The 20,072-nt window shown below is 38.6% G+C and overlaps 2 protein-coding genes across 5 annotated transcripts in view; both read left to right on the top strand.

Moving 5' to 3' along the window:
- The window catches only part of ahr2 (aryl hydrocarbon receptor 2), a 94,837-nt gene extending 92,399 nt beyond the window's left edge, over positions 1 to 2,438 (top strand). Inside the window, exon 11 of the mRNA XM_006792856.3 lies at positions 236 to 2,438. Within this exon, the coding sequence (XP_006792919.2) occupies positions 236 to 322 (87 nt within the window). The 3' untranslated portion in view covers positions 323 to 2,438. The remainder of the gene's footprint in view (positions 1 to 235) is intronic.
- Positions 2,439 to 4,658: 2,220 nt separating this feature from the next.
- Positions 4,659 to 20,072, top strand: part of ahr1b (aryl hydrocarbon receptor 1b) — a 56,498-nt gene continuing 41,084 nt past the window's right edge. For all 4 annotated transcript variants that reach the window (XM_006792859.2, XM_006792858.2, XM_006792857.2 and 1 more), the window contains exons 1-2: positions 4,659 to 5,124; positions 6,896 to 7,083. In XM_006792859.2, the coding sequence (XP_006792922.2) occupies positions 5,084 to 5,124; positions 6,896 to 7,083 (229 nt within the window). In that variant the 5' untranslated portion in view covers positions 4,659 to 5,083. The remainder of the gene's footprint in view (positions 5,125 to 6,895; positions 7,084 to 20,072) is intronic.

The raw sequence follows: 20,072 nt of genomic DNA, 5'->3' as shown, positions 1-20,072 counted from the left end.
ATGTCAGTGTTTTTCATCCGCATACAGTGGCACTCCAAGTCCTTTCATGTCTGGGTGATTTTGGTCTAGAAACAGTTGTTTTTTTAATGTTTAAAAAACTAAATTCAGCTGAATTTTAACAGTTCCACTATTAGTCGAACTGTTGGATCAGTTTGTGTTGGTAGGTTGCATTTGCATCCTTTCTGTGGTGTCTGAAGAAATTAGTCCTTCTCACTTGTCGTTTGTCTTCACACAGATGAACAACCGTCCAGTTGTCGGGAACGGAGTTTTCCCCTTCCCTTCGCTGCCCAATGGGAACATGTGCTACTCAGAGAACAAATAGGAATCAGTCGCTGTGACTTCTGGACGGCAGAGGATCTCAACTTGAACTGAAAGGAAAAGACTGAAGAATAAGAAAGTGCCAGAAAATGGACGAGAAGACAATCAAAGGCACCCCTCCCTCCCTCTTTTTATTTCTTTTCTTTTCTTTCTCTTATGACGAAACAGTGATGAAAGCTGTTAGAGTTCATGTTTGGTTCAGGGTGGCTCAACAGGACGAAAAATCAGGATAAAAGCTTGGATTCCTCTTTCGGATGCGGTTGGATTGTACCAATGCAAAACGACTGCTTGGCGAGAATATTTGGATGTATGGGAACCAAAATGAGTCCAGTCTGACTGAGTTGATCCCTCTGATGGAAACAAGTTAAAGGGCGCTGCTTTTTAACAGAGGTAGGTGAAGCTGACATGACCAACCAATCAGACCTCAGCCACCAAAACCCAGTTAACCGACTCAAATTGTTTTAATATATTTGAAATGAGTTTTTAAACCAAAAAATGCCCCAAATTTTGAAAACAGGTTTTCCAACAGCTGGCAGAAACTCAGCAAAAAAAGGAAGGAGGCTCCACCTGGTGGTGCTATCCAGCAATTGCACTTTAAAAACCAATTAATTAAGAGGAAGATCACTATATTAGTAAGGTCATTTATATATTCTGCCACAGATGAGGACTGGCTGGTTGGTTTAGCGTCCCCCTGTTGTAATAAAAAGCAGATGATTTCCCTTCTCCTTTATTTTTTATTCTTTTTAAAAATCCCCTTACTGTGTGGATGGGACGTTTCTGGGTGGGACAGATGGACCTGGAAGTTAAAGGAAACATCACTGAGGCAACCGCCTGTCAATCCTCTGCCGTCTGCAATGTACACAATTTCGACACCTTTGCTAATTTGAACGCTCAGAAGGATAGCATATACCAACCTTTTTTTTAAAACATTGCTGTTTTATGTCCCTTTGAACAGGCATCCTGATTCAGTTCATTTCAAGTCTTTACTGTCCCAGTGAGGGAGATTTGCTTTGCAGACAGGGTAGAAAATTATTGTAGTTTAAAAAGAAAAGAAACGCACAACCAGACATCGGCATCATCCTACTAACAGACCATATGTAAGATTTAATTCAGTGAAAACAGCTGCTTGTTGATATATTTTAAGAGCTTTGTCACTGAGCCAGTTTTCTTTCCTTCCTTTTCCTTTTGTGTTGTTGCTTTATTTTTATTGTACCAGGAAAAAAATTGCAGTGCCTTAAACTGACAGGAACTTTAAAGGGACAGTCAGTAGAGATTAATTAGAAGACCAAAGTTGCCCTTGCCTTAACTAAGTCACGCAGGCCCAAATAACCTCCAGTCACTAGGGAGAAGCATGCATTCTCCAAACAAGCAGTGCTCGAGGTTGCAGTCAATCACAAAAAACTTCTTTGTGGTTGTTTAAATTGTTACCAGATTGCTGCGGTCACCTATTTGTTTCCATGAATGACAACTTTTTTTTACAGTTTCACTACCACTAAAATAGTTTGCAGACAAGTGAGCGTCAACTGCGTCAATCTGCTAGCGACCAACGCACTTGCAAGGAGATTTTTGGCGCAAATGATTCACCCAGCAACTGCAAGCAACCATTGTTTGCCTGTGTGACTGAAGCTTTAGCCATTATTTGAGATTTTTTTTTTTTTGCACTACGCCTTTAAATTGTTTGACTTGCCAAAGCACAGTGAGAAGTCCGAGACTTACTATTGCTAGACAAAAAACTGAGAACAATTTAGACAACTTTAGTACTTAGTTGTTGTTGTTTTTTAATTATGTCATTTAAAGGTTATATCGAAATGTTTTAATGATAAAATCAAACAAATTAAAATAAAACTTAAACTGAGTCAAAGTCCAGATTTTTTAAAAAACTTTTATTGTTATTTTTTTTTTAAATCCAAACAACTAAATCTTAAAAAAAAAACAAAACCTGAAGCTGAGGATGTTTTTCAAAACCAGATTTCTTGTTACCCACAACAAACCTCCATCCTTTGTGTCTTTTCTTCTCCTTTTACTCATTTCTTGCTATCGGAGTAACATTGAAACACAGAAGTAAAACACTCAGAGGCAGCTATTGTATATTTTACATGAGAGAAAAATGGAAAAAAGAATTCACACTTTATAGTGTCTTTTAAATTGACCTATTTTTGACTGTCTGTTTAAAACAGTTTAGGAAACAAAGCAACCTGTTCTGAGCTGTGAATTTTTGTTCACACGACTAAACCAGTGGCATCAAGGTTATAAACTAGTGCTGTCAGGGTTAATCTCGTTAAAATGACGTTAACACCATAACCGCATTATCGCGGCAAATCTCCGTTAGTGAGTTAATGCGGGTCGCCCCGCATTAGAGCGTTAACACATTAGTGCCGTCCAACCCCACGCACTACAATACATGTGTGGAACCCCACAAAACAACAGTTGGTCAGAGAATAAGTGAATAACTACACATAATAATGTTAGGAAAATCTCTTGATGTTTAATGTGTCTGAAAGAAAAAAAAATCTGCCAGTATATCATAATATTGGATTTTTAGATTACCAATATCGGTATTGGTATCGTTCTTCAAAACCCTATATCGGTCATGCGCTGGTTATCTGAAAGTGTTTTTTAGTTTTTTACAGCTTGATCTAAAGCACCAGAATTTGACCTCATGCAGCTCCAAGTTTATGCCTGTGTAAACGTCGTTGTGAACTTTTGCAGCAGTTTCACCAAAAGCCATGAAAGCAAAACTAAATATCAGCACTTACGGGTGGAGATGGAGACTCAGTGCAGAAATAGTTCTTCACAGCACTTCTCCTCCTCCTCCTCTTCTTTTAATCAGAGCTTTTCTTCTTAAAGTATTCTCTCAGTGGAAATATAAATATCTCCTGTTGCTTTATCTACATTATACTGACTTTGTACTTTTACTCTACTTTCATTTTCAATCCGTCGGAGGCCAAGACTCCAAATGCAGTATCTTTGTGTAACTGTATATAAATATATATATTTGTCCTTTTATGCTTTTTTTTCTCCAAAGTATGTATTGTCATATATTGTGTATTTTAATATTGTATTGCCTTAACATGACCCACGCTTATCATTTTTTTTGTACATTTTCTGCACATTGCATATGTATGTAACCTCCTGTTATGATGTTTTTTTATTATATCTTGTGGCTTTACCGTCAATATTTGGCTTTAATTGTGTATGAGTGTTTGACTCTTTACATGCTCACCATATAAATTAAATGTGATCTGATCACACAATGACTTTATTTTATTTTATTTTTTTGTGAAAACAAAGTTTTTCTAAACCTCCTTTAGGAAAATTTGGGATTAAAAATAAAACAGTGGATTGAAATTCATAAATACATATTAATTAATAATTAATAACGAATAAAGTGATTAATAATACACTATAATATAATATTACTGGTTTGGATTGTTGTGATGATTTCCACAGTGGCCACTAGATGACAGTGTAACTATTTTGGTAAGTTTGACTTTTTCCTTGAAGTTAAACTTTAAGTTGATTTCTGCAAATAGGGCTAGAAAATATATTTATAAAAAAAATAAATACATACGTAGTTGTATGCTTTATGGACAGATAGATGTTTTGACTGTGATATACAATTGAAATTGTGACAACAAATGTATTTAAAATTGCTCAAAAAGCTAAAGTTTTTCCAGTATATATGCTAACATGAGGCAATCGACCTTTAATGCAGCAATAGCACAAAATAAGTTGCTGGTAAATACATTTTTTTTTAAACTTGACATCGTAGAAGCCTAATTTAAGAGTGAATCCTTCTAAAATTGATGACATTTTTCTGCTTTTGAAACATTTAAGATTGCCCTTGAAACACAATTAAAGAACTCATATAGTATATATAGAGTCCGCTGTACAAATCCATAAGCACAATAAATTGCAGCTTGCAAGCTTTAAAAAAGTGCTGGTTGGAATTCCGATTAAAACACTGCTATTTTAAATTCAACTGATCATTATTGTTTTCCTTACAAACAAACAAAACCTTTCCTGCAATTTTTAAACATACAAAAAATGTATAAAAATGTATTTAAACAATGTATAATAATAATAATAATAATCCAGAAAAACTTTGTGGTTCATATTTTGTTATATTATGTAAAACAAAAAAACATAAACAAGGAAATGAATTTTAACATCAGAAAACAACAACATGTACATTTATGATGTTGAAAAATGTTGTTTTTTACATTTTAAATGAAAACTCGGCGACGTTTTTTTTTGTTTGTTTTTCTTCTCTTACGTCACCTCTGACCCGAAGCGCGCTCTCGGCTTCAAATCAGTGCCCAGAAAGGTGCCCGGGAAGCGCGCGCCGGTCAGAGAGCAGAGTAGAGAGACAGCAAACAGGGAGGAGCGCTTTGAGGACGACAACTGAAATTTATCGACGATTCTTACAGTTTTTGGATGTGTCAGGATGTGAAGCTCAAACTGTTTGTTTTTAAATGCTGGATTTGAGCCGCCGGCGGGGCGCCATGGACGGGATAAACCGGTGACGGTACCGTTACTACTTTGACATTCCTCACCGGGAGCTTCGGTGCCTTAGCTTCACTGTGAGTTTATCTATGGCGTCTGTTTCAGCCCTTTGAATTAGCGCTGTAGTTATCACGGTTCTGGCTAACGGTGACGGCCCGGGATGTTGCACATTAGTCGGTGAGAACAGGTGTTGGTGATCCGTGGTTTCTGGACCAGTTTGATGGATTTCCTCCAGCTTCACTGTGAATAAATCAGCGAGATGTATGCCGGGCGGAAAAGAAGAAAACCGGCCCAGAAAGGGTACGTTATGAAAAACTATATTTGTTATCGTGAACGCCATGTAAGTAGCAATGAAGTGGGTCTGTTGTAAGCTTTATTTTTATACACAAATATTATATTATTATTTAAATATGAAATATATATATATATATATATATATATATATATATATATATATATATATAGTGATGTTATGAAGACAGGCACAAAAAAATCTTTTTTAAATGTTTATGTAAAACACTACAAATTTATAGTGTCACTAGCATGTTACAGATCGATGGATACAAATAAAAAGGCAACAATTGTTTAATAGTAACAAATATTAGCTTTTGATACTGACAGCAATGTTCCATGTTATTTTTGTTATCATTATTATTATTATTTGTAGTAGTAGTAGTAAACGTGCACTTTTACTAGTGGTGGTTTGTTATCTGCTGTAATAAAAAAATGTATTTCTTAGATTATGAGATGACCAGAAAGACTTCTCTTTTTCCTGTATTTGGGAAACTCTTTTTTGCTACAGCAGTTACTATATTAATATTATTGCTAACAGGGGATGGATGGATAGTAATCCAGCCATTAATATTGTTATTATTTTTATTATTATTAAATAACAATTATAATGGATGGATGAATTACTATGCTGATGCCCAAATAGAGGTGTGGTAGTACCCCCGTGTCTTGCCCTAAGAAAGCTGGGACAGACTCTCATAGGACACCAGTGCCAGGCTCCTCGACCCTGAATTACAGAAGCAAAAGAAAATAATATCTGACATATGCCTCTCATCCGGACAGATGTATTGCATTTCACATGTGGCTTTGAGCCCCACACCAAAACAAACACAGTGAAAAATGCAGTGAGTGCCATCTGTAGAATTCACAGAGCATTCCTATGTCCATAAGTGCCAAACTATATAGGATTTGGGATTTTTAAGACTGATACCAATACCGATATTTGGCCGTTTAAAATTCTGATATGAAAGTTGATATTTTTTTGTCTTTCAAAATCAAAACACAAATAGATTTCTCTTAGTATTTGCTACATGTAGGAATTTATGACTCCTTACTATGATAACATGACAGTGCAGTTGAAAATAATCATGTCTAATTTTCACAACATTTTGACTCTGCTCCCTTTAGTTAGTTGTTGCAAACAGGGTAGTTGCAGAGCACCGTCTGGTGGACAAACTATGCAACGAAATTCTCCAATCTCTTCTTCGCTTTTTTACTTTTCAGTTATCAGCCATTATAAATGTTGATACCAATATATTGGCAAACAACTAATATATATATAATTTTATTTATATATTGGCAGTCAGAATTATGATCTGAATGCATTGTTGTGCCAAACACATTTTGCTTTTCCAAGGTTAGCTCTATAATTTATCTTGTTCAGGGTTTGTCGGTTTATTGCTTCATTTCTCTTCATGTTATTTAAAGTTGTTACATTATATGTGGTATACAGGGACTAGGGTAAGATGTAATAAAAGGACAGAACAAAATAGAAATGTGTAATGTATCACCAACTGCCGCACCTGTAAGAAAAACAAACATACAACACCTGTAACTCAAACATTCGAAAATGCACAGGTACATAAATCAGCAATCTTCTTGTGGGATCTGTGTCTGTGTGTGTGAGAGCGAAAGAGAGAGAGTGTAGAGTGTGTGTGTGTGTGTCTATGTTATGAAATGTAAAATGAAAAAGAGGGTGGGAAGCCTCAATAATGCTCCCATAAGCCAGAGAGAGACAGAGATGGATCCAGGAAAACTGTAAAAGTGTCTTGATTTCCAGAGTCAAACCGCCCCCCATCGAAGGCGCCAAATCCAACCCATCCAAACGCCACCGTGACCGCCTGAACTCGGAGTTGGACCAGCTCGCCAGCCTCTTGCCCTTTCCCGAAGATGTCATATCGAGCCTGGACAAGCTGTCCATCCTGAGGCTCAGCGTCAGCTACCTGCGCACCAAGAGCTTCTTCTCAGGTAGGAAACACTGCACAGGCTCACCTTTAGAAACACTGAGCTTTACTTTTACCCGTTGTTCAAGGGCTGTCTTTAAGTTACCTTTGTTCAAGGTGGACTAAATGGCGGAACAAGAACACTGTAAAAGAAAGGGGTGTGCTTGATTTATAAGTCCAGAAAGTCAGCTGTGGGATTTCTTTGTGGTCCAAGACATCATCTAGTTTAGGCCTAAGTCCTGTTTCCTTCACAACCACCTCTTTTTCCAATTTTATTTGTTCATTTATTTATCGTTTCTATTATATTTTAAGTTCAAGGAAGTCCAATTTAAAAACCATACTTTTTAAAGAATTCAATCACTGTGTGGTGTTTGTCAGGTTATTGAATAATCATGTTGAATACACTTATTATGGGTTTTGCCATAAAAGAGCATCTCTGCTGTAGCTGCCAGTAGCTCCTCACAGGAAGTTGACTGCATCTTTGCAGAGTGAAGTGATCTCGACTTAAAAAAGTGCAAAAGATGCATCTTGAACTTGAGAGAGATGCAGAAAGAAAGAGAAGGTGGCAAGTGACAGCTTTGCCCTTTTCCTTCCTCGCCTCCTGAAGTAGCTTTTCACACCTCACAAAGAACCTGCAGACACTGAGGCAGAAAGCATGCAGACAGAGATGGGGCCGAGAGGGTTTTAAGTACACAGAAAGGAGGTCAGAGAGACGGTCTGCCGGCCAGAGCAGACGGGAGAGTCAGGAAGGTTTTTACTGTTGTAAGGCAAAGAAATGATTCATCAGATGGAACATCAGTCACTTTAACACAGCTGTTTATGATGTAGCTGAACCAAATTTTATATAAGTGAGGCTCTGATGCAAGGTAGCTGGGACTAAGTTGGGTGATTACAGTTCCTCCTGTGGCCTCCTCTCTCCTTTGTCCTTCAGTTGCATTTTAGGAATTAAAACCTTCAGTGTGTTGTAGTAAGACTAATGTCCAGGTCACAGGTAGGAGGACAGAGGAGACGAGCGGTTTTTTTTTTTTTTTTTTTTTGGGGGGGGGGGGGGGGGGGGGGGTGTCCGTGTAGTTTCCATGTTTTGAGTGCAGACTTTGCTGCTTGCCTTTCTGTCCTCTTTGGGACTCTGTCATTGGTTAAATAAAATCCTGCTTCCTCCATTACAACCCACACCTTGCCAAACAGTGCAGACTAGATCTGACCAGATGCAATATATACACTCACCAGACACTTTTTTCAGTCCACCTGTTTAGCTACTCGTTAATCAGCCAATCACATGGCAGCAACTTAGTGGGTTTAGCAGCGTGATCAAGACCACCTGCTGAAGTTCAAACCGAATATCAGAATAATAAAGAAAGGTGATTTAAGTAAATTTTAACATGTTGTTGTTGTTGTTGGTGTTTCACAAACTGCTGATGTAGTGGAATTTTCCCACACAACCATCTCTAGAGTGTACAGCGAATGGTGTGAAAAAGAGCCACAGTTCTCTGGTTGAAAATGCCTCGGTGATGTCAGAGGTCAAAGGAGAATGGTCAGACTGCTGTGAGCTGATAGGAAGGAAACTTAATCAACACTTGTCAAAACCAAGGTATACAGAAGAGCATCTCAACAGTAGCAGAAGACCGCATCGGTTGCCACTCGTGTCAGCTAAAAACAGGAAACTGAGGCTACACAGGTTCACCAAAACTGAACAAAACACACGTTGGGTCCCTTAGTACTAACTGACATCATTTAAACACCACAGCCTACCTGAGTATTGTACCACAGTGTACCATCTTCTGATGGCTGCTTCCAGCAAGATAACGCACCATGTCACAAAGCTCAGATCATCTCAAACTGGTTTCTTTAACATGACAATGAGTTCACTGTACTCAAATGGGCTCCACAGTCACCAGATCTAAGTCCAGATAGGACCTTTGCGATGTGAAGCCAACAAATCTGCAACAACTGTGTGATGCTATCATGTCTATATAGACCAGACTGAGGAATGTTTCCAGCACCTTGTTGAAGTGATTTTCAAAAATGTAATTTGGCTTCTCTGGCAGGTTAAAACAATACAGTTCTAACTTCTAGCTATTACCTTTAAAATAGTGACTTAAAAGCATCACTTTTGCCGTTTTAACCTCCTAGGTCCTGGCATTCACATATGTGGCCATCACATTTTGGATTGACTAGATCAAAATACTAAATTTTGCTCCACAAGGGTCTGATATCCATTTACGAGGACATTATACTGCCTCTGTTTTATCAAAATTTAAAACAAATGTACAAATCGGGTTAAAAAAAAAAATCCGGTGATTCTTTGTTTTTACATTCATCGGGTCCCAATATCCCCAAATATCAAAGATAAATTAAAAATGCATGCCATGGAAGAGTTCAGGTCTTAGGAGGTTAAAGCTGTGCAGGAACTCTGTAGCAAGGACACAGAAACATATCCTGTTCTTGTTTAAGGAGTTTATATTTGGGTCCTCACAGAAAGTAACTTAGGAGCTGCCTGCAGTTAATAATTCAACCACGTTGAGCCTGAAGAGTTTATACAACAGAGCGAGGCTCAATGCTTGATTATGAAGGCAATGGTGTTTGTAAGGGTGTCAGTGATCGTGGTTGGTGGTGCTCTTTTTAACTTCAGTGGATATTATACATGGTTATGCTCAGGATATGTCAGCCCATTTCTACTGGAAATACCTTTTGGTTAAACCTTCAGCAAGGAATTTGCATTTGCACTGTTACATTTTTATATAACTTTAATGCACATAAAAAACAGCTGCTTGTTTAAGTGAAAATAAATGGATGGGGTTTTTTTGCACTGGTAAAGTTGTGGAGTTGTATTTTGCCTCGCATCAATTATATCGTCAGTTATAGCGTTATCGCAAATTTTCAAATATATATCGTGATAAATATTTTTGGCCATATCGCCCTGCTCTAGAAGTAAATATATAATTAATTGCCCAACATTGGTCATTATTTACTATATTTTGCAGACAGAGTTACAGACTCTCTCCCAGACCACAGACTCATACTCATAATACAAGTCAGAGCTTTATTTATTTTATTTTTTTTAAAAAAAAAGAAAGTTGTGTTTTAAAAATTGGTGTTCATGTTATTTTTACTTCCACTAGTGTTCACATACTACACAGGTCACGAACAAGATTTTTTAAAATTTTCATTGTAAGTGGGCTAAAGCACTTAATTAAAAGTAGTCTAACATAAATGTAAATGCTGTAATTTGATTATTTTAATAAACCATGTAACTTGGATGGATTCGATGCTGGCGTGACCTCAGTGCACACGTCTAAAGGACCGCTCAGGGAGTTTGTGTGTTTGCTCAGACACATGGAAACTTAGAGGGAACATTGGTGGTGACCCTTGCATCTGTGATTCAGACTCTGTTTAAGAAGTGCAAAAGTGCAGGAGGATCAGCTTTGTCGAGGAGTTAGTGGGCTTACAGGCATAGCAGATGGATTTTACTCTGTGTGTGTGTGCGTGCGCGCATGGGTGTGTGTGCGGCAGCGCTGAATGTTTTCACAGATTATCCATTAAAAGCAGATTGTACATCTGTCCAAAAACAACAAACAGCCCTCAGAAATCTGCTCAGCCTGAAAAATCCTCCAGCATCAGTCAGCGTGAGGGAGAACGCGACTTTGCCAGTTTATGCAAGATTATTTTGTGTGTTCAGTTAGATTTACTCTCCTGTTGTGTGAAATCTGATTGATATAAACTTAATCTAAGTAATGAGACTAACCAAAAAGGATTTACATATGGCCATCAGAGTACACAGACGTAGCTCCTAAAAATAATAACCTTTATTGCTTTATGCTTTATTTTCTGATTTAATTTCATTATTCATTCAACATATTGAGGATGCATTAAATCGCGTGTTGAACCATTAATAGTGGCTTTTTGTTTTCTCACAAATCTGTGTGTTGTAGACTTATTTTGGTTTTTAAAACCTGCATTTTTGTCCATTTTAGAGATATTTAGAGCAACATTTTAAAAGAGTAACTGATAAATATAAAGCCACAAACTGCTTGGATATCCTGGATAATTCTCTTTTCTCACACTTACAATGAGCAACATTTACAAAATAGGCTTTGAGTTTTTTAGAGCATGACCCAAAATAGAGCGACTGACTGTAAAACAAGGAGCCTGTGTCCATAATTACTTTTAATGGTGAAGGAACCACTCGTTCCAAACTGCGCTGCAAATCCCAGATAACACAGGGAATGACTTCCAGCCTTCTTTAATTTCATCCTTTTTCATTATCACAGTGTTGCATAACAATAGTTTGACTATATGTTGTAGTTTGTGAGTTGTGTGTGTGTGTGTGTGTGTGTGTGTGTGTGTGTGTGTGTGTGTGTAGTTATTAGGGACGTGCATTATGACAAAGAGGACACAAAAGTGCTGTTTCAGCGTTTCGTACATTCACACATTTCATCGTGGTCTTGCAAAACACACTGTTCACAGCAGGAGTATTCAGTTAAAATTTAGGGAGGTCTAGTAAGAGAACATTTCCTCAAGCAAAGCTCCAGAATGACGTAAATTTTACCTGCATTATGATTCAGTGCATCATATATCTTAAAGTAGCAGTTGTAAGTTGTAAATATAACAAATACAGATACAATTCAACAGTATTTCAGCCATTTTTGTTTATTACTAACTTTCACGGTGATCTGGGGATATTCTGAAAATAAAATAATAATAATAAAATTTTCCTTTCTTTCAGGTAAAATGCACTTTTATTCATAAATGAGAACCTTTTATGATATATTTTGCTTCGTGTTCTGGGACAAAGCTTATGGCCCCCAACCCTGACCTCACAGCCCATTGTTCATTCAGTGGGCTGGTTTCAGTTTCTGTGCAAATGTACTGTATAAGGTTGGGGAATCCTGCAGTCAGCTGAGACTGAAGAAGTCACTTGGATGAGTGACGAAACGTTTCTCCCACTGAAAACGTTACGTCCAGATGAACAGAATCAACCTTTTGGGACTTACTTACCTGGATTAATGAGTATGCATCAAAACATTGGTTTGTAGTGTTAGCTAGTTATCAGATAAGCATGAGTTTGGATGATTTAGCTCACCTGATCCACTCTACACAGTGTATTGCTACGCCACTGTCTCCTGGGGAACTTGCTGAGTTATTAACTCTTCCACTCAAATCCTCTGTAGAGCTAAAAATGCACAACAGAAGCTTCAAAAACAGCCTGCAGAAGCATCTCGATACAAGTGCGTGAACCCTGAGTGACCCCCCTGTCCTCACGCTGTAGCACAGCACAAACATATTGTAGGTCATCTCCCCGTGCCTGTGGTCATGAGATGACCCTTACACCTGAGTTTCAGCCACACAGTAATGTAGGTCTAAGCAAACTGAGCACTACAGTTAACAGAGATGAGATGAAAGCGCCAGAGAATGAAAACACAGCGGGATAATCCACTCATGGATGCTTTACAGAGCCTTTGAAGAGGAAAGGGGGCAGCTGATTGAACAAAGCAGAATCTGCAGTGCTGTGATGTCACAAATTCACTCCTAGGGATGCATCAAGAAATTATCAACTGATTCCGATATGTGATATAAACAGTTTAGGTCACAGTCAATGTTCCTGACATTTTTCCAATTACTTTAGGTTTCATTCATATAACACCAGTTCACAACAGGAGTTGTCTCAGATCCTGCAAATTAGAGAGAAAACCCCATGGATGCAGTTTCTGGAAATGAAAGCCAATGCGTAACAGCCTTAAACCTGCAAGAATATCAAATTTTGAGTCGTCTCACCACATTTTCCACTTTGCCTCCGTCTGTTTTCAATGAGCTTTAGTCCAGAGAAAACGGCAGCATTTCTGGATCGTGTTCATATACGTCTTCTTCTTGATAGATGATAGAGCCTGAAGTATTCCTGAGCACATGCGGTTATTTCCACAACAGAATCAGCCGGAAGGTCAGGGCAATCTAAAAGTGATGTCGGGCTTGTTGCTTGCGCACAGAGATTTTCTGAATATTTTAATATAATTTTGTACTGTGATGTTGTTTTAAGTGAGCTATAAATAAAGTTGGGATTTGATTCAGTTTTATGTTGAGGAACATTATTCTGAAATTGTTCCACGGTTTGTAAATGCAGTTTTTTGCAGAACCCCTGCCCATCTTTACTTCTGAGAAACCCTGCCTCTCTAAGATGTTTCTTTCATACCCTGTCACGTTACTGCCCTGTTGATAGTTAGCTTAATTAGTTCCAAAATGTGCCTCCAGCTGTTTCTTTTTATGCCACTTTCTTTGCCCGTCCTTTGTTGCCCATGTTCCAACTTCTTTGAGATGTGTTGCTACTACAGAATTAAAAAAGGGCCAACATCATTCTTAGAATAGTCCATTTTTGGGGGTTTAACCATTAGATTTGTTACATTTGAGGGTAGGGCTGTTCGATATAACGATGTATATCGGATGACGCAGCTTATTGTGAAGTCTCCAGTACACCGATACCAACCAAAAATCTGTAAGCCCATCACAAACACTGAGAACATTTCAAGTGAACTTTCAACTCTCCCTTCAACCTCTGTGATTATGTCTTTGTGCATCAGATTTCATTCCGCCTCATGAAGCCGCAAATGAAGGAGAAGAAAATGTCACATCAGACTTCGATGCTGCGTTCATGACATCTGGCAAAACTCATGAACTTGAAAGACGCTTGTCAGCAAATTTACTATCAAAGAAGAAAATACAGCTGCTGCACTACACAGCTGTTTCATGTTGATATGATTTTATTCATATTTATTCTCATCAAATTGTTCCACATTCACATCCATGCAGAGCTGTCCTTAAAGTAGGAGTATTTCCTTTGAGTTTTACCTGCATTTTCTTAGGACACGAAACTGATGCAGGGGTCCTGCAGGTCATTAAAACAGGTGAAATTGAAATCAAGGACTTCAAGCAACCTTTTCAGGTTGTTTATTTATATGTGTGAACAGATTCACACCCCAATTGTGCAAGCTTTACACCAGGGGCGTCAAACTCAATTGCACAGGGGGCCAAACCTCAAGGCACACTTTAGGTCGCGGGCAAGATAAACATTTATTGAACACACTAAAACAATGTTTTTTAAACATAAATATGAATTAAAAACAGACAGCAATATTAGTCCAGATTAAATAAACTTAAAAAAATAAACTTTAACTTCATAAAAATATATCCTGTCAAAATTATGCAGGTTAGAAATATGAACATGCTGCCAAAAACCCCAGAAAAAATAAAGCACACACAAGGTTGGAGCCGCATGTAGACGGAGCTGGGCGTTGCTTCAGGAATGGAACTAATAAACTGTGTGGGCCATTCAGTGTCGTACTTTTCCTCGAGTGTATCATTACACTGCAGCTCAGCAAAGTGTGCCGACTTGGTTCAACATTACTTGGCAACAGGGAAAGTGAGGCAAGTTGCACTGGTGCATTTGTGACTGCTTCACTTGAAATGCCTTCACTGCATCATACATGCCATGTCCATGAACTGACAGATTTCCTTGCTGAGCTCAAAAACTCTATTGAGAACTTTTCCCCAACTCAGCCAATGGACCTCTGTATGATAAGGAATGTCGGCAAATCTATTTCCCGCATAAAAGACTGAAATTGAAGATGATTTAAACTTTTAGCTCAGATAAAATTTACGGTTTGCGTTACGGTGATCATTACATGCTCCGTTTTTAGGATTTTACCACACAGCCTTTCCTGGTGTGTGATGCAGTGAGTGATATGCTGTTAACTCACCGGTACAGTTCTCCTGCATCTTTACTCGCATCCTGCTGACTAGTCCGCTTTTTTCACCGCACAACACCGGCGCTCCATCTGTTGTCAGTCCAACAAGTTTGTCCCAGGGCAGTTTCACGTTGGTTATACTTTGACATACGTTTTAAAAAATATCTTTTCCTGTCGTTGTCCCATGCATTGATTTGATGTCCAATATTTCCACTCCACGAATGAAGCGTGTTTTGTCTGGACACAAGACATTGCACACCTTCATCATGCAGCTCTTCAGAGTGGTACCGGGCTGATTTGGCTCCTCTGCTACAATAAAACTTGCTTTCACAACAGCTTCACTTTGTGATTTTGCTCTGGTCTGCTGAAATGTTAGATTCTTCTTTAGCTCTTCTACCTTCTGTAGTTTCTGCTCTGCATTTAGGTTTTTCAGCTTATCCTGATGTTTTGTCTCATAGTGTTGTCTTAAATTAAATTCCTTAATTACAGCAACATTAGCTCCACAAATAAGACACACGGATTTACCAGCAATATCTGTAAACATATATTCAGTCACCCACCTGTGCTGAAAGGCTCTGTTTACAGAATCAACTTTTCTCTTCGCCATTGTGAGGGGCTAGCTTCGCAATAACAGAAGTTTGACTTGATTGACGCGGGAATGTTCCCAAGTAGCCTAGCATTTGGCAAGGAGGCTGCAGCGCTGCGTTATGGGATCTGTTGTTTGTGTGTTATTAGCACCTCATATCGCCGGGCCATGCATAACAATAATAATAAATCTATATAAAATGATCTCGTTGGACGGATGTAAATGTATGCCGGGCCGGATGTGGCCCGCGGGCCTTTAAGTCTGTCTTTAAGTCGTCTTCAGGAATAGTTCTCCAGGCTTCTTGAAGGACATTCAAAGCTCTTCTTTGGATTTTTATGCCTTTTCTTCTTTTCTCTGCCAATCCATGACTGATAGTGTTCCACTTAGGGGTGGGCGGTATAAACGTTGTACCGTAAAAATGATATGAATTTGACCAACGGTAGAGATTTTGACTATACCGCTCTACCGCGATAGCGCATGTTGATGATGTCATCAAGCTGCACCTGTTTTGGTCGAACGTATCTCAGCGGCTGCAAGCAATATCATCTGCAAAATCTAACGGTACTTTTCTGAGTTTTTTGACAAGATCTCCAGCAACAGTGACTGAAATCCAGCTTAAACCATGACAGAGCCTCCACCGTGTTTTACAGATGGCTGTAGGCGCTGTTGTACCTCTCTCCTGACCTTCTTTGTACATACTGATGAGAATACTAAGACCAGATCCATCACTCCATCAGACCTGTTTCCACTGATTTTCAGTCCAGTTCTTCTGTAATTTTTATACCTCAGCCTTTTCTCTCTGTTTCCCTTCCTTATGAATGGCCTCTTGACAGCCAGCCTTCCACTGAGACAATTTCTGATGAGGCTTCAGTGAACAGTAGATGATCAGCTGAAGGTCCAGATGGATCTCTTAGGTCCTGTGTCAGGTCTTTAATGGATTTGTTCCTGTTTCTTTAGGACATGACTTTCACATACTGTTTATCTGCTGCCGATAGGTCATGGTCACTGTTAAGTGGCTTAACACCTGAGTAACATTTTAATAATAAAAACTTGTTATAATAAAATAATAAAACTTGTTTATAAAATTTATAAAACTGGTGCTTCTGAATGTATGGAACAAGATCTGGTCTTTAGATTGCGACATTTGGGACGAGTGTAAAATTGATTTATTTGCAGTTTTTAGAGAAGGCAGAGGTCCGTCATAAAAATTTAACACCCACACCCACAAACACATTGTAGTTTGCAGACAGTGCTCTCTGTTTTGCTTCTGTTGTCTCCAGGGAGGTGCTCTCCTCTGCACTCGTCTGAACCTTTGAAAAATTCATTTCCATCGCTCGCTCTGTGAATGTGGGCCTGCAGGAGGATGAGATTAGATGGGGTCACCATTTGCGTCGTCATCCCTCTGTTGTCAGCTGGTCGTCTTAGCTGCAGATCGACCTCACAGTTGTTGTGTTTGCTTGTTGTTGAGTGCTGGACCTGGAAGCACGATTGCGACTTTGCCTGGATTAAAGTCAGAAACAAATCCACTGACTCTCAGATATTCAGGCTCACATACAGCTTTGTGAACTGATGCCGAAGCTCTGTGCAAGTCTTCTAACAAAGTTTTCTGGATCAGGTGAAGGAGCTGATGTTCTGAAGTCAATAGTAGACTGGTTTATAGCTTACTTTGACAGAAAGCTTTAAAAGTACTGTGTATTTTGTCTGTCAGAGCTTGGACCTCCAAGCACATGGTTGCTATCATTGAATAAGCATCCAAGAAGATGGCTGTATGTCCAAAAACCAGCTGTTAAGTCATCATAAATGGTAGAAACAATACAATAAAAAGGATCTTTTAGTCATTTATCAATACACTTTAATGTGACAGGTCTTTACAACTGAAAACTATAGGCTGTATGCAGTGTTGGGGAGTAACGGAATACATGTACCGCCGTTACGTATTTAAAATACAAAATATGAGTAACTGTATTCCGTTACAGTTACCGTTTAAAAAGGTGGTATTTAGAATACAGTTACTTTGTTGAAATAAATGGATTACACGGCGGTACTTTCCTGTTTCATATTGTGGCGGGTCAGGCCTGTTTGGGTTTTGTTTGACAGCTACGTTCTGTTGTTCCAGGCGGCAGCGTTACGGTTGCCATGGTTACAGGGTGACGCTCTCTCTCTGCGTGTTTCCTGGGTGAGAGAGCGCCTGTTGTTGTTGTGCTAAGCTAATAGGCAGAATGCTACCGGTATAGCTCTAAAGAATGTAGCATCATGGGCAGTGTAGTCCGTGCTGCAGGGAGAATGGACTGCCATACACGTTATGTGTCTGTGAGCGAGGGAGGGAGAAAAAGGAAAAGTACGAGCTGTCATCGAGCAAAAACGGGAGCTGGAAGCATGTAAATATAATAATAACCACTGCAGCCAAGAAGAGAGCCTGACGAGCCCAGTTGTAAGTAAGCTATTAAGACTCGACTGTTCGTGTTTTCATCCAAAAACAATAAGTTCCGTTGGAGCAGCCTTTCAACGCCTCTCTCTGTCTCTCGCTAGCAAAGTTGACCCAGACAACAAAGTAAAGCTAGTTTTCGGCTACGAGCCCGACACAGAACCCACCGTATTAGCCAGAGGTCCCTTTACTACGGTTCGGAGCCGCGGACCTTCAGTAACAGTAATAAATCACAGCAATAGTACATTCATGTAGTTGTAAACAGCATGATAATATATTAAGTAATCCAAAGTATTCAGAATACGTTACTCTCATTGAGTAACGTAACGGAATACGTTACAGAATACATTTTGGGGCATGTATTCTGTATTCTGTAATGGAATACATTTTAAAAGTAACCTTCCCAACACTGGCTGTATGTAAAAGATGGACATGGCCACTGTGATGTCACCCGTGGGATTCTTGAATTTTTATGTGTCAGTGTTACCATTTTATGTCCTGGTTATTTCTGCCTATAAAAATATCAGTGTTTTTTACTGAACTTTATCGATATTTTGTAAATATCCATGGAAATTAAAACACATGGAAAAACATCCATAAAACATAATGTGGAAAAATCCTTCATTTTCAAACAGTACTTGTTGTACTTTCAGTACTTTTAAAGATGAAAATAAAAGATTAAAACTAAATACAAATAAAAAGTAATTAGCTTGGTAAGCAGCTAAACCAAAACCAGTACCAGTGTGTGGAATTTGGTACTGTTTCCGGTGCTTTGCTTCATTTGAAATAGTAAATTCAAAGTTTTCTCAAACAAAATAAGTCCATACTTCTCTGTGTTTTATTATTTATTTACAACATTTTGCTGTCAGACGATGTAAATGATGTAAGCATCAGTCTCCTGGTGTTTGTGTACTAAAATATTAAATAGTAAAAGTTATAAGAACTAGTCCATTTACCATTTACCTGCTAACATTTCAGACATATCGTCCGACATAACATATTTGTTTACCATAAATAGTATGCTGATAAGAAATGTCAGCGTAACCATCATAAAACTTATAAAACTGCTTATCCAGCTACTTTACTAATACCTATAAGTGATTTTCTACTTTATTTTGAGATTTGTTCGTACAAGACTCATTCACACAGACATTCTTTGAAGGGCCTAGTGTTGCCTGCATCGAGTTTTTGTTCAGGTTTGAGTCATCACATGGTCTCACTCTTTTTCTTCTTCTAACCCAGATGTGCTCGGGTACCAAAATTTAATTTAGTGCAAATTGGTACTCAGTATTTTGGTACCGTAAAAGGGACAGAGTACTGCCTTCAACCCTACTGATACCTGATAGTATTATAATAAAATACTACAATTTCACACAGTAAAATGCAACATTCTTGGGTGTTTTTCTAGTTTAATAAACATTTTGCCACTGCAAGCCAAATTATTCATCAGATGAGTCAATGATTCGAGCGTTTATTGAACCTTCTGACGAGTTAAACAAAAAACATTAAATCTTAGCTTTCATCGTATTTGCTACATAACTTATCTCTACAATTTTGGGAGAGTATTTATTGTTTAACAATGTATTGTGCAATGTATTTAGGTTTTGGGGGGGACATCACACTGATTATAAAGAAATCTTAAAATCTGTATGTATCAGTTATGACACACTAAAGGGATATACTCTTGACATGCCTGGTAGTATGAAACACTGTAATACAATGAGAAGAGTGGGGTAAAGCGGCTACAAAATGTTTTAGAGCCAATATTTAGCAGCACAAGTTGAACTAACTTGCTAACTGACTGAAAGGCATTGGAGCAGTAAAGTGAGTGTAGATGCTACTGTATAAACAGCAGAAACAAGCAGTTACTCACTTATGACCCTTGTCTTTTGTAGTCTTGTTTGGAAACTGAGGTGCAGGTAGAGCCAAGTGAACTCCCTCAGTTACTGATGTGTTACTATGATAATATCGCATTCCTGTTTACTGTAACTTTTCTGTGCACATACTGCAGTGTCTATTCGAGTGAGGACCTCTGTGAATCTTCATCAACCTCTGTTTGCAAACACATGTCGCTTCTCCTCCTCCTCATGGTTGCCTCGGGGTGTTTTTTGTCCAATGGCTCCAAGTCATGACGTCAGGGTCCAAAAACGCCCTTCCACCCTGTCTCGCTCTTAATAATTGATGGTCGACAGGCTTTATTTTGTGTGTTAGTCATCAGCAGACAAAGGTTTGGCTATAGCTCCCTGAGAAGTCGCTGTTTGAATTAAAGG

The sequence above is a fragment of the Neolamprologus brichardi genome, chromosome 23 (assembly GCF_056152115.1).
Source record: "Neolamprologus brichardi isolate AB-2024 chromosome 23, ASM5615211v1, whole genome shotgun sequence".
In the NCBI taxonomy this organism is placed as follows: domain Eukaryota; kingdom Metazoa; phylum Chordata; class Actinopteri; order Cichliformes; family Cichlidae; genus Neolamprologus; species Neolamprologus brichardi.
The sequence above is the reverse complement of the archived record's forward strand: the minus strand, read 5'-3'. Positions and strand labels throughout refer to the sequence as shown.